Raw genomic sequence first — 14,311 nt, forward strand, 5'->3', positions numbered from 1 at the left:
CCGGCTCCGGCATCAGCAAGCAGCGCGCGGCGAGAGGGAGCAGAAAGCTCACAGCTCCCTTGCCGCGGCTGATATTGAGAGAGCCGACCGGGGGGGGGTCCATCACCTCTTGCCCCCCCCTCCCATCCATGACAGGGGGGTCATGGGGGGAGGAAGAGGGGCGCTGAGTGCCTGCAGGAACGGTGTTCCTGCACAAAAAAAGTGCAGGAACTCCGTTCCTGCAGGACTCAATCCATAGGCGTGCCGCGGGGATTAGGGTGTGCCCAGGCACACCCGGCACACCCCGTGCGCACGCCTATGACAAGGAGTAAAATAAATGTGGAGCGATTTTAGAATTTGGTATGTTTGTCTTGTAAGCTTAATAGCCATAAAAGAAAACAACATTGCCACACAAGTATATATTTATATAAAGTAGACATCACAGGCTATTTACCTAAGGTTATTTGACACTTTCTATGTAGCCATTTCACTGCCAATCTCTGCTAAATATTGGAGTAAAATTGTGGTTTTGTTTTGTTTTTGACACACAAACTTATAACAAAGATCTTCTCATGTGTATTTCGTAAAGTTGGTGTGTGCTATTCCTGTACAAAACCTCATGTTGTGTTCAGCTACATCTGCTGAGTACAACGATACCCCCATTGTATGTCTTTGGCACTATTTCGTGAAGCTACAGTGCCAAACAGGAGACCTGTCCATTTCAGTATTTACAGTAGAATTTTGAGAGACGAATTTGATGGGTCTACGTTTCAATTTGGGGTATTATAGCAGGTTGACTGTTCAAAAAAACCCACAAAGGCCTACCATTTGTTAAAGTAGACACTCCAGGGTTCATATTGTGCCTTAACATGCCCCCATTTGTTCACCAATATATGTCAAAGTATGTGGTAAAAAAAATAATTTGGGGCATTTTTTACATACGTATTACATTTTTGCTGGTCATTTTGTATATTTGATATGTGCCACTTAGATCAAAGCCCCAAAATTATGCTCAGCTAAGTCTTCGGCAGCCTGTATGCCAGGATTAGCAGTGAACTCTGGAATGTCTGGTGAAAAATGATTAGGGGGTACCCAGTCATCTACGCCATGTTCTGCATCAGGGGAATCAGCGATTTCTCCTGATGGTCCTGCAGTATCTGGCACATAGTCCCTGTCCCCTGCGTCACTCTCTGAGGCAGCGTCTGTCAGAGCATAAGCCTCCTCTGCGCTATACTTGCTAAACATAATAAACTTTAACTAAATAACTAAACTTTAATTATTTTTTTTTACTTTTCACCCCCAACTAGCTTATCACTAAATTCCCCAATTCCCACTAAATACCACCCACCCAAACTAACTAAATCACAAATTGATCAAAATAAAATATTAAAGTTTAACCCCTTAGGGTTACTAAAAATCAAATTTAACCCATGAGGGTAAAAACAAACCCCAAAACTAGATCACAGTAAAGTACTGTGATCTGTATTTCAGGGACACAATATAACAACGATCCGTCTCACTCCACTTCAAAAACCCACAAGAGGTGTTACATTGTGTCCCTTACAAGAGGGACACAATGTAACAACGATCCGTCTCACTCCACTTCAAAAAACCCTTAAGAACGTTATGCGTTCTTAAGGGGTTAAAGGTTCATAAGTGTATAGGGGATCATAAACATTTATGTCTCTTTAGAGATGTTGTCTTTTGACTGAAAGCAGCAAGTTAAATTGTTAGTGTAGAACTTACCGTATATAGTCGAGTATAAGCCGACCCGAATATAAGCCGAGGCCCCTAATTTTACCCCAAAAAACTGGGAAAACGTATTGACTCGAGTATAAGACTAGGGTGGGAAATGCAGCAGCTACTGGTAAATTTCTAAATAAAATTAGATCCTAAAAAAATTATATTCATTGAATATTTATTTACAGTGTGTGTATATAATGAATGCAGTGTGTGTGTATGAATGCAGTGTGTGTATGAATGCAGTGTGTGTATGAGTGCAGTGTGTATATGAGTGCAGTGTGTATATGAGTGCAGTGTGTATATGAATGCAGTGTGTGTATGAGTGCAGTGTGTGTGTATACATGCAGTGTGTGTGTACAGTATACATGCAGTGTGTGTATATAATGAATGCAGTGCAGTGTGTGTGTATGAGTGCAGTGTGTGTATGAATGCAGTGTGTGTATGAGTCCAGTGTGTGTATGAGTGCAGTGTGTGTATGAGTGCAGTGTGTGTGTGAGTGCAGTGTGTGTATGAATGCAGTGTGTGTGTATGCAGTGTGTATATGAATGCAGTGTGTGTGTATGCAGTGTGTATATGAATGCAGTGTGTGTGTATAAATGCAGTGTGTGTACATAATGAATGCAGTGCAGTGTGTGTATGAGTGCAGTGTGTGTGTATGAATGCAGTGTGTATATGAATGCAGTGTGTGTGTATAAATGCAGTGTGTGTACATAATGAATGCAGTGCAGTGTGTGTATGAGTGCAGTGTGTGTGTATGAATGCAGTGTGTATATGAGTGCAGTGTGTGTGTATGAGTGCAGTGTGTGTGTGTGATGCAGAGCATTGGTGTGGGTGGGCATTTTTTTATTATTATTTAAATATTATTATTTTAATATTATTTTGTTTTCTTATATTATTCTTTTTTTATTTTATTATTATTTTTTTATTATTAATATTTTTTTATTTTTTTTTTCGTCCCCCCTCCCTGCTTGTTAGCTGGCTTGCAGAGGAAGCTGACCTGGGAGCTGCACGGACCGGAGGTGAGAGAAGGGAGCTGACAGGAGCTGCAGGAAAGGTAAGTAAACGCTTCCTGCCAGCCCCCGGTCCTTGTCTGTATTATGGCAATGTAAGTTGCCATAATACAGACAATTGACTCGAGTATAAGACGAGAAAAACTCGTCTTATACTCGCGTATATACGGTACCTAAAAGGTTAGTGGGAGTTCTAGATATGTTAAAAGTATAGTCTCTAAAAATAATTCTAATCCAACAAATTGTATAAATTTGGGTTCATTAATGCAGTCCAGTCATTCAAATCAACTTCTTTTATTAAATCAAAGTTATGAAAGACTTTGTTTTACTAGTATATCTTGACAAAATGTCTTTCTTAATGTTGAAATTAAGTAATTACTTTACAGAGAGGGCAGTGGATGCATGGAATAGCCTTCCAGCTGAAGTGGTAGAGGTTAACATAGTGAGGGAGTTAAAGCATACCTGGGATAGGCATAAGGCTATCCTAACTATAAGATAAGGCAAGGGACAATGAAAGTATTTAGAAAATTGGGCAGACTAGATAGGCCGAATGGTTCTTATCCAAAAAGATCCTTGCACGCCTTTAATTAAACTAATACTGATAATAAGACTTTAGAGAGGACATCTAATTTAGTGGTATTTAGAAAACATATTTTAGATTAAAAACAAAAAAGTAATTATGGACTCATAGTATCAAGTCACATTCAGGCTCTCCAACTCATGTAAATTACAATATAAACACTTCAACCTGCAACATAAGGTACTGCAAGTCTTTTCTTATGAAGAAGACACTTTCATAGAAGGTCATCTTGGATTTTGGTCCATATTTACGAAGCATGTTTAGTTACATTATTCTTCCAACCCTCTGCCATTTCTATGGTGTTGCTGCCTCTCAATGCCTTTATAAGTTTAGCCCAAAATAGCTTCTGTGCTTCCTGTTCTGAAGGCCAACTGATATATGTCTTCTTCAGCATAACTTTCCTCATTCTGTGGTAGGTGGAAAGTTCTCTATCTGGAATGTCTTCCAACAATATGAGGACAAGAACATCCCTCATCTCATCGAACAGCTTGTAACTAGCCAACTGCATTTCCAGAGAGCACCACTCACTGCGGAGGTAGCTCCTGCTGACCACACAGACAGTCTTACGGCTATTGTGAATACTGTCTACAATATTGTCTATGATGTCCCTCCCCAACTGAAAATCTCTGTGATGAAGACAAAGTCGGAGGGCAGGAGAAGGACTGCAGGACTCTAAACTTGGAAGCATTGTTTTGTAGACCCATTCTTCATCATGGGTGTTGTAGGAAACAAATGCGTCATATTTGTATATCTCCTTGTTTGATTTCCAGCGTTCGTGTAGCCAGGCAATAAAGAGGAAGTAATTATATTTGATGTGCCAATAAGATTTGCCATAGACAATGGGGATGACCGTAAAAAGCAACACAATAGTAAGGGAGACACAAAAAAGCTGCAATTTTAGTTTCATATCACAGACTTTGATATCAAAGTCATGGAAGTATGAGGTGGGATTGTCTGAGCATGACAAGTTATAGGGAAACACTACGTGCACTTGAGGCTGACTCAACCATTGTTTGAGTGGTTCATTGTTACATGTGCAAGTAATCGGGGATTTTCGAATGTCAAGATAGGTTAAGCTTGTCATGTTTTTAAAAATATCAATATTTATATGCTTCAAGGCATTTTTCATCAACTGAAGTTTTCTCAACTTGGTAAGATTTGAAAAGACATGAGGATTTAAGGTCTGCAGACATATATTCTCTAAATTCAATGAACGTAGACTGAATAGATTCTTGAAAATTCCATCGGGTAGATTCTGTATTCCATTACAGTCATCTGACAAACTCAGATAAACCAGCTGGCCGAGTTCATCGAACACATTGGCGTGGAGATGTGTAAGCCTGTTTTGTGCCAAATCTAGTAATCTCAGGGATGTTAACCCTTTAAAGAACCCATAAGGTATGACTATAAGGCCAAATGGTTGCTGATTCTGGAGTTTCATATCATACAACTTGTTAAGTTTGTAGAACGGTGAGAAATATTCCCTTGAAGATTCAAAACTAAGACGGTTGGACATCAAGTCCAACACTTGCAAAGTGTTCTCAATACTACGGAAGGTGTCACTGCTGATGGTCTGAATCTTATTTCCATCCAGATATAGCTTGGATAGGCTTTGAAGTCCATAAAGAGAATTATTTTCAAGGTGTGTTATTTTGTTGCCTCCTAGATCCAAGATTGTGAGATTCCCCAGTCTTTGGAAGACATTATTAAAGACAACAGATAGTCTGTTGTTTCTAAAATTGAGTATTCTGAGCTCTGTCAGATCATCAAAAAGATTAGGATATATATCAGGTATAAGGTTATTATCCAGACGCAGTAATTTCAGACTTTTAAGGCCACTGAACGAATGCTTTTTTAGAAAAATAATGTTGTTGATGTTTAATTTCAGTTCCTGTAAATTTGGTGCATAACTGAATGCATGTTCATTAACTGACCAAATTCTATTGAATCGGAAGGAAATGTATGTCAAATTTGAGAACTTAGTTCTATTGAAACAGCTTTTTAGTTCCTTTAGGAGGTTGTGTTCCACAATCAAAGTCTTAAATTCAGACCTGTACATGAATCTCAGGCAGTTAACATCTTTTATATTGTTTCTAGATAAATCCATAGTATTTTTAACTGTACAATTTTCAAGAGTGTTTTCTGGCAAAAACTTAATCTTATTTCCCAGCAGGGAGAGACTGGTGATATTAATGCCTTTTAAAAAATAACACAATTTGGATATTTTGCTCCTATTAGTTAGACCAAGTCCGGAATAATCTATGTTGCTTAGAGAAATACTAGAATTTTGAATGAATTTATATATGTCAAAATACTTATTGTATTGCAGATTCAAATATATCATCTTGGTCAAGTTCAATGACTGCAAGGGAGGTGAGGTCAAATTATTGCATGATAGATCGAGGTATTTTACGTTGATGAACAAATTTTTATCACAGTGTAATTCTTGCAAGCGGTTATTGCAAATGAAAAGTTGAGACAGTGATAAGGGGAGATTGTGAGTATGACTGAGAGACGTTAGATTGTTACTGCATACGAAAAGTGATTTCAATCTCTGCAGTGGTTGGATGGACTCAACAATTGCGTTGAAACTCTTAAGATAATTGGACGACAGGTTCAGGAATCTTAGATTAACAAGAGGCCTAAGTAACTCAACTTGAATAAAGTCAATGGAATTCTGATGAAGAAAGAGATATGTAAGGTTTCTAAGACTTCTGAAGACGTCCTTAGGAAGAAAGGAGATGTTGTTGTTTGAAAGATCCAAAATCTCCAATTTAGTCAAGTTATCAAATGCCCCAGTTTTAATATTCTTTAGATTGTTGTAATCGATATGTAACTGCTGGATCAGCGGCATGTGAGCAAAACTTCCCTGATGTAAGGTCACAATATTGTTGTGTGATACGTTCAGAAATTTGGTGTTGTTTGGTAGGTCGGACACAGCGCTCTGTATGTCCAGCAGGAGGCGATGGACACAGTTGTAATTCTCATGATTGCCGTAGCTTTGTATGCAGTTCCTAAATCCGTAACTTGCTACGAAAGGAAGCAAAATTAGTCCAGACTGAAAGCAAGTCCTGAGAAAATTCATCATTCCCGAGTGACCCATGAAGTCATCGGATTCACCTTGAAGAAAGACCTGTATGGTGACAAAGTCATTGATTGTTAGAGACTGAATTAGGAAAGAGTTTTTTTGTCCCAGTAGAATGAAGTACTGGATATGGGAAGACCAGTTAAAAGGTCCATGATGAGAGGAATCTTCTAACCTTATGGATAACAAGAGCTTTCAAAAAGGGATTGATAGCGGCACTGTGGAGATAAAAGTGAGACACAGGAGATCAGATAGCATATTTGAATATATTGTGCATCCAAACAAAAATTATACATTTGCAAGATGTCAGGTTAGAGAATTCTGTAATGCAGTATGTGGCCTTGCACATTATGCATTAAACAGACAATTCTGGTAAAATATGCAGATCACATTGTATAAAAAAATAAAATAAAAAGTGACATAGTAATTGGGGATATTAGCGTCTGAGAATTGGATTAAGTAAAATGCACAGTAAATTTTAAGTTGAAAAGTCTGCCGAGCTTATTCATGAATGAATTGTTGTGAATTGGAAACCACATTAAAAAAAAAATTAGGCTCAAATAGGGGCTGATTTAATATCAGCTGATAGCTGATAACGGCAGCTTTTAACAGTTCGGAGGGATGTAATACAAGTAATTTAAGGCTTTTTTGGGAGATGCTAAATTTCGGTTTGAGTAGTTTTTTTTTAGGTGATTTTGAAAACTTTCCATTGAAAGTATAAAATAATGTGATTTAAAATAATTTATTAAACATTTATCAGAACTGAAATGGGCTTATCGAATTGGATAGGAAAAAGCTGTTGACAAACAGGTTTTCATGCCTAAGAACATAAAAACTCCAGTGTGGACATGTCTCCTAAACAGTGGTGGCTTGCCGCCCACACAGCGAAAGCATGTCTACTAAACCAGGGCCGGACTGGGAATAAAATTTGGCCGGGACATTTTTCAATCACAGCAGCCCTGTGAAAAAGGGGCAGGTCAAGCACATCCCCTCTAAAAGTGAGCATGTTGGTACAATGCTGTTCTAGGGCAGCCCATGTGCAGAACTCTGCTGAAGAGCCTTGCACTGCTACAGGGCCCACAAGCTGAAGGGGTCCATTGGGTGGCCACCAAATGTTAATGTGTTCTCAGCTACCCGGTCAGTGCTCCGGCCCTTTAATTGGGTGACCTGGCCACTTTAATGATGTCAGCGCTGGGAGAAAGTGACAGCCAGTCACGTGCTCCCAGCTAACTCAGAGAGGCATGGGAGAGGCAGAAAGGAGGGGATCGCAGTCTGAGAGAGCCTCTGATTCTCAACAGCCTCAGTCGACTGGACCGCAGGGAAGCCAACCTCCTGCACCCAAAAAGTAGGAAACAGTTGGGTGACTAAACATTTTTTTACATTTTGCCTGTGTGTCTGTGTATATATGTGTGTCAGTGTGTGTATCTGTGTGTGTATCTATGGGCCTGTGTATCTGCATGTGTGTCTGTATGTGTATCTGTTTGCATGTTTGTATGATGTGTGTCTGTGTATCTTTGTGTCTGTATGTGTATCTATGTATCTATCTGCCTGTCTGTGTATCTGTGTGTCGGTGTGTATTTGTATCTATCCGTGTGTCTGTCTGTGTGTCTGTGTATCTGTGTGTATGTCTGTATGTGTATCTGTGTGTATGTGTATCTATCTGTGTGTCTGAGTTTTTCCATTATTTTAACTCTGTGTATCTATCTGTGTGTCTTCATTTTTCCATTATTTTAACTCTATACACACCTTTTATCCAGGATCTTAAAATACATTATGTTTACCCAGTATTTTAAATTCATGATTGTTCATCATGGTCACGATCACGTGACCATGATGTCATTTTACTGCCAATTTTGAATTTACATGTATGTTATCCTACATAAGGATGTTCATGCCAGGTATTTGCTTGATTACCACTTGAGAAAGGCCATTGTGGGTGAAACGCATTGTGGAACTATTTTATCACTGTTTTTGTTATAATAAAGGTTTTGGTCATTTTTACTACCAATATTTGTACCATATACCTTTTTTTTTCTTTTGTTATCTGGCATTCAGTTTTTATCTTTCCAGTGAGGACTTCACCAAGTTTCCCAGGTGGGGATTATACCACCTATGCTGATTAAATGTGAGTACAACTTATTTATTTTCACTCCTGGTTTAATATATTTATACAGAGAGCACTATCGTTGCACTTTTTTATTTTCACATATATCCTGCTGCTAAGACACCTACTGGCCAATATCTCCAAATCCACTGCAAGCACTTTATACTAGAGCTGGTCTTAGCTCTATTCCATGTGAGTAGGCCATTTGGACTTGTTTTTATTCAAGCTTTTATCTCATTTTGTACATATTGCACTATTGGAGTTTTCTGTTCTCTTTTTTATGTCCCTGGATTCTGAATATTGGGATGGTATACTAACCTGAAGATACAGGCAAACCCTTACAGACGTATCCATACTATTGTATTTTTTGACTTTTTGTTTATTCTTTCTATATACACAGTTTTATACGATTATAGGATAGTGTATATCCTGTTTCATTTTATTTGTCATATTTATAGTTATTTAGATTCCCAACCCCTTGGCGCACCCTATTGTTTTGTATTTCTGTCTAAGTGTGTGCCTGTGTAGCTGCATCTGTATCTGTGTATCTCTTTGTATATGTATCTATCTGTGTGTCTGTATGTGTATGTCTGGGTATTTACCTGTTTGTGTATCTATCTGTTTGTCTGTATGTATTTCTATGTGTCTGTGTATCTGTCTGTATACGTATCTATATGTGTATATCCGTGTGTCTTTATGTGTCTGTGTATCTGTGTATCTATCTGTCTTTATGTATATCTATCTGTGTGTGTGTCTGCATGTGTATATATGTGCCTGTGCATCTGTTTGTCTGTATGTGTATTTATATGTGTGTCTGTGTGTGTATCTGTGTGTCTGTTTATCTATCTGTTTGCCTGTAGGCAGGGCCGCCATCAGGGGGTGAGAACCATGACGGTTGTCACAGGCCCATCGGCATGGGGGTATGTATGTCTGTATGTATGTGTGTATGTGTGAGTGTCAGTATGTGAGTATGTATGTACGTCAGTGTGTGTGTCTGAATGTCAGTATGTGTGTGTGTGTATCTGTATCTCCTTATGCATGTGTATGTGTCTATATGTGTGTATGCCTGTTTCAGTATGTGTGTCTGATAGTATGTGTGTATCTTTCTGTGTGTGTCTGTGTCCTTTTGTGTCTCTGTGTGTGTATTCCTGTGGGCAGGGTTTGGAGGCGGGGCTTAGAGGCGGGCACCTGGGGGCCCAGACCTTAAACTGTGTCAGGGGCCCCACAATTTCTGATGGCGGCCCTGCCTGTATGTATATCTGTTTATCTATCTATTTGTATGTGTATGTGTATCTATATGTGTATACCTGTGTCTGTATGTGTATCTATCTGTGTGTCTGTATATGTATCTTTGTATCTGCATATGTGACTGTTTGTGTGTCAGTGTATCTGTATGAGTGTCACTCTGTGTATCTGCATGTGTGTAATTCTGTGTATTTGCATATGTGTTAATGTGTGTATCTGTATCTGTCTGTGTATCTGTGTATCTGTATGTGTGCTAGTGTATATTTGCACGAGTGTCAATGTGTGTATCTGTGCATACATATCAGCGTTCAAACACCTACACTACACACAAATACACTCTGCATTCACACACACATACATACTCCATACAAACCATACTTACATTTAAACAACAAAAACTGATCAGTGCTAAATGCAACCCTGCAAAGATGGGCAAATGGTAGATCCCCAGATGGCAAAGCATTGTGGGAGTTGTATGACAAATGGTGATTTCCCTTTTGGCCATCCTTATGATAGGAGGGGGCCCGAAAACATTCTTGCACAAGGGCCCTCTCTACTTTAGTTCCGCAATTTATAAGGTTTCTCCAATATTCCTTTTCCTCTATCTGACCACCATCTTTGACATCGGCATACCCAGTACCCAAATATCACCACCCTCAGCACAGCAATCTCGCAGAAACCTCCACTGTCTTGACCTAGAGTAATTCTCTACTCACCTCCAAACTCTCCTTTTACCTATCTCAAACCTCACCTGTCTAAGCTCTGTCAATTCCTCTCTCTCCTCTCAACTCAACATCATTGCACCTCCTATATTTATATGCAGCAAGTGCCCCCAACTACAACCTTGGCACAACAAGCTACCTCCAGAAATGCTCCAGAACTGCTGAACGCTGCTGGAGAAAGTCCCACACTGCATCTGACGTTCTCCACTATACATTTATGCTGTGCTCATACAGCTTAGCTATTTCCATAAAAAATACAATCTATAATGAAGGAAAGAGCTTAAATAGCGTAATAGAAAGTATGATGGGACGTGGGTAACTTGTTGTTACACTCACAAGAAATAAGCTTATAGAAGGTACGTAAAGGTATCTCTTTATAGGACGTTACCCTTCTGTCCTTTTCTTTTAATCCATTGACCATATAGGAAAAAGAGAGAGAAAAGCAAACATAGTGTACCACTTTAAAAAGTAAAACACCTTTTATTACAAATTGCACTCACAGAATGGATTCTTTAGGCTTGCATATCATGATATGGGTATCCAGACCCACGGTATGGTGTTATGAAGTCCTCTGAAGTCGGTAACCAGATAGCAGTTTGCAATCCACACAAATCAAAATAAAATATATTTAAAATAAAAATGAATACAAGATACAAAGGAATAGAAATTACAGTCACTCTATTCTTCTCCCAGCCCTATGCGTTTCGTCCTTCAAATGGACTTCCTCAGGGGCCACTATCAGATTCTTCTGAGGAAGTCCGTTTGAAGGACGAAACGCCTATTTCCGCTGCAAAAGTAAATTACTTCAATACCCTCATAACCACACTATCCAGTGAACCCAAACGCCTATTTCACACTTTTAACTCTCTTCTTTGCCCTGTTGCTGCTCCTCCTCCTGCCAACTTAACCACTGAACTTTGCAACTCACTTCACTGAAAAGATTTCTCCAATCAGGCAAGAGATCTCTCTTCTTCCCCTAACATTACTTCCCCCAACCTCAGTACCTCTGCTCTGCAGTTCATGTTCATCCTCACCCGCTACAGCGGAAGAGGTTTCTGCTCTGATCCGGTCCTCCCGCCCCACCACCTGCTCCTTTGAACCTATTCCCTCACATCTCATCCATACTCTGTGTCTTTCTCTTGCTCTGCCTCTCACTAAAATTCTTAATCTCTCCCTCTCCTCAAGCATATTTTTATCACCCTTTTAACATTCAACTGTAACCCCGATTCTAAAAAGCCCAACCTTGACCCTAACTCCCCATCCAACTACAGCCCTATCTTGCCTTTTGCATCCAAGATCCTGGAAAGAGTTGTGTATGCAAGATTGATAGACTTCCTAAAATCCAACTCACTGCTCGATTCGCTTCAGTCTGGTTTCCGCACTCAGCACTCTGTGGAAACGACTCTGACCAAAGTATCTAATGATCTATTTGCTGCAAAATCTCGTGGTCACTATTCTATCCTAATTCTCCTTGACCTGCTTTTGACACTGTTTGAAACTGATCATCAACAGCTTCTTCTTATCCTCTGTAATCTCGGTCTACAAGATATTGCGCTCTCCTGGTGCTCTTCCTACCTCTCCCTACCTCTTCCTACCGCTCTTTCAATGTTTCTTTCTCTGGCTCTGCCTCTTCTCCCAAACCCCTCTCGATTGGTGTTCCCCAAGGTTCAGTCTTTGGTCCCCTACTGTTCTTGATATATACTGCCTCCCTTGGTGAACTTATCAGCTCCTTTGGCTTCCAATATAATTTCTATGCGGATGACACGCAAATCTATCTGCTTCTCCTGATTTCTCCCCGCCCCTCTTGACTTGTGTCTCTTACTGCCTCTCTGCTTTTTATAACTGGATGGCTCCTCACTTCCTTAAACTCAACCTGATCAAAACTTCTGGTCTTTACTCCCGTTTCTGTCTCCCTCTACATTAATGGCCCTACTACCAGCTCCACCACACAGCCTCACTGCCTAGGTTTATTCTTTGACTCCGACCTCTCCTTCAGCCCTCATGTCCAGTCAAATGCCAACTTCTGCCACTTCCATCTCAAAAACATTGCCCACATCCACCCCTACATAATGCTGCTACAGCCTATCTATCCTCCCTAATACACAAGTATGTCCCATCAAGGCCTCTACGCTCTGCAGAAGATCTACGTCTATGTTCTGTTCGTACTCCCACCTCTGATGCTCGCCTCCAAGATTTCTATAGGGCTGCACTGTTCCTGTGGAACTCCTTTCCCTTCTCTGTTAGATTCTCACCCAGTCTCCAGTCCTTCAATCATTAAAAACTCACTTCTTCATGAAAGAGTATCAATTAAACTGTTAATAGCTCCTAATTGATTCAACTGTCGTTAAAAAATATGCTAAGTATTCAATGAATACTATTCTAGCAACCTAGTTTTCTACCCTTACATTTTGTGTCACTTTATCCGATTCCCTTTAGCATGTAAGCTCATTGAGTAGGGCCATCAACCCCTTTTTTCCTGTGCATCCAACTTGTCTGGTTACAATTACATGTTTGTTAATCCACCCATTGTACAGCGCTGCAGAATTTGTTGGCACTATATAAATAATAATAATAATATGGGAGAGTAGTGCAGTGTGTGTGAGGGGTACAATGTGTGTCTGTGAAGGGTATAGTGTGTGTATGTGGTGCAGTATGTGTGGGGGGTGCAGTGTACATGAGGGGTGCAATGTGTGTGTGTCTGTGTGTGTGTAAAGGGTGTAGTGTGAGCACGTGTGTCAGGGATGCAATGTGTGGTGAGGGATGCAATGTGTGTGTGTGAGGAGTGAAGTGTGTGTGTGTCAGGGGTGCAGTGTGTGTGTGTCAGGGGTGCAGTGTGTGTGTATGTGTCTGAGGGGTGCAGTGTGTGTGTGTGTGAGGAGTGCAGTAGATGTGTGTGTGTGTGTGAGGGGTGCAGTGTGTTGGAAGGCATAAACCTAAGGACTATATTGTGTGTGTGGGGGGAGGTAGATAGAAAGGCTACCAGGTTCTCATGGCAGTTGCTCTGTTGTTCTAGTAATTGCCAGTCATCAGGTAATCCTTGTGGGATGGCAGCATGTGTCTCTAATCCCCTTCACCGCGGCGGCTGGGTTCGGTAGGCTACAGCTGCCAGGAAACACGAGTGCGTCTGGTGTTCTGGCCCTCACTTACCCGCTCGGGGCAGATTGTCAGCTTATTGCTGGGTAGGATTGTTGAGCCTCGTTCTGGCAACAGGGTGGTTATACTAGCGGTCAGAGGCACTCGCGTCTCACCTTTTTCTCCTGCACATTGATAGAGACAGGTTCCGTCGGGAAAAAAATCTTAAGTAGCTTTTTGTTGCAAAAGAACGTACGTTTGTGCCTAATTAATTGTTAATTAATTGCTAATTGTAATCGGAAATATTTAAAAAAAAAAAAAGTTATTCCAATCGCTGGAATTATTCATCACTAACGGTTGGTTATGTTTTAGGCCAAACAACACTTCATGGTCAGGAATTGTTAGAATTTCGTATTACAATGGGATTTCAGGTATAAAGAAACATAAATAAATAAGAATTTCTTATATAGTCCTACTTCCCCCCCTCCCCCCTGCTTTTTCTGGTAAATTATACCCTTAAGTTGGACCTGGCTCAGTAGGTCAATACTTGTCCGTATGGTATTGTACGTTCCTTTTTTTGCTTACTCTCTATGGTCCTGCGTCAAGTCCATTCTGTTTTGAATCTTATAGTCGTCACCAAGAGGCCAACACCCCGCCATAGGGTTGTAGACCCTTTTTTTACCCTTTCAGACCAAATCATAGGTAGAGTCTTTCTAGCCGCTGGGCGAATTAGCAGGGCCTCACTTGTCCCCATTTAGTTTAATATAATTT

At 40.2% G+C, this 14,311-nt stretch overlaps 1 protein-coding gene across 1 annotated transcript; it reads right to left on the reverse strand.

Moving 5' to 3' along the window:
- Window positions 1-3,507: 3,507 nt before the first annotated feature.
- On the reverse strand, window positions 3,508-6,525 carry LOC134577275 (toll-like receptor 13). Its single transcript, XM_063435969.1, has one exon. The coding sequence runs from the start codon at window positions 6,413-6,415 to the stop codon at window positions 3,560-3,562; it is 2,856 nt and encodes a 951-aa protein (XP_063292039.1). The 5' UTR covers window positions 6,416-6,525; the 3' UTR covers window positions 3,508-3,559.
- Between the last annotated feature and the right edge of the window lie 7,786 nt (window positions 6,526-14,311).

This window comes from Pelobates fuscus, chromosome 11, assembly GCF_036172605.1.
Source record: "Pelobates fuscus isolate aPelFus1 chromosome 11, aPelFus1.pri, whole genome shotgun sequence".
In the NCBI taxonomy this organism is placed as follows: Eukaryota; Metazoa; Chordata; class Amphibia; order Anura; family Pelobatidae; genus Pelobates; species Pelobates fuscus.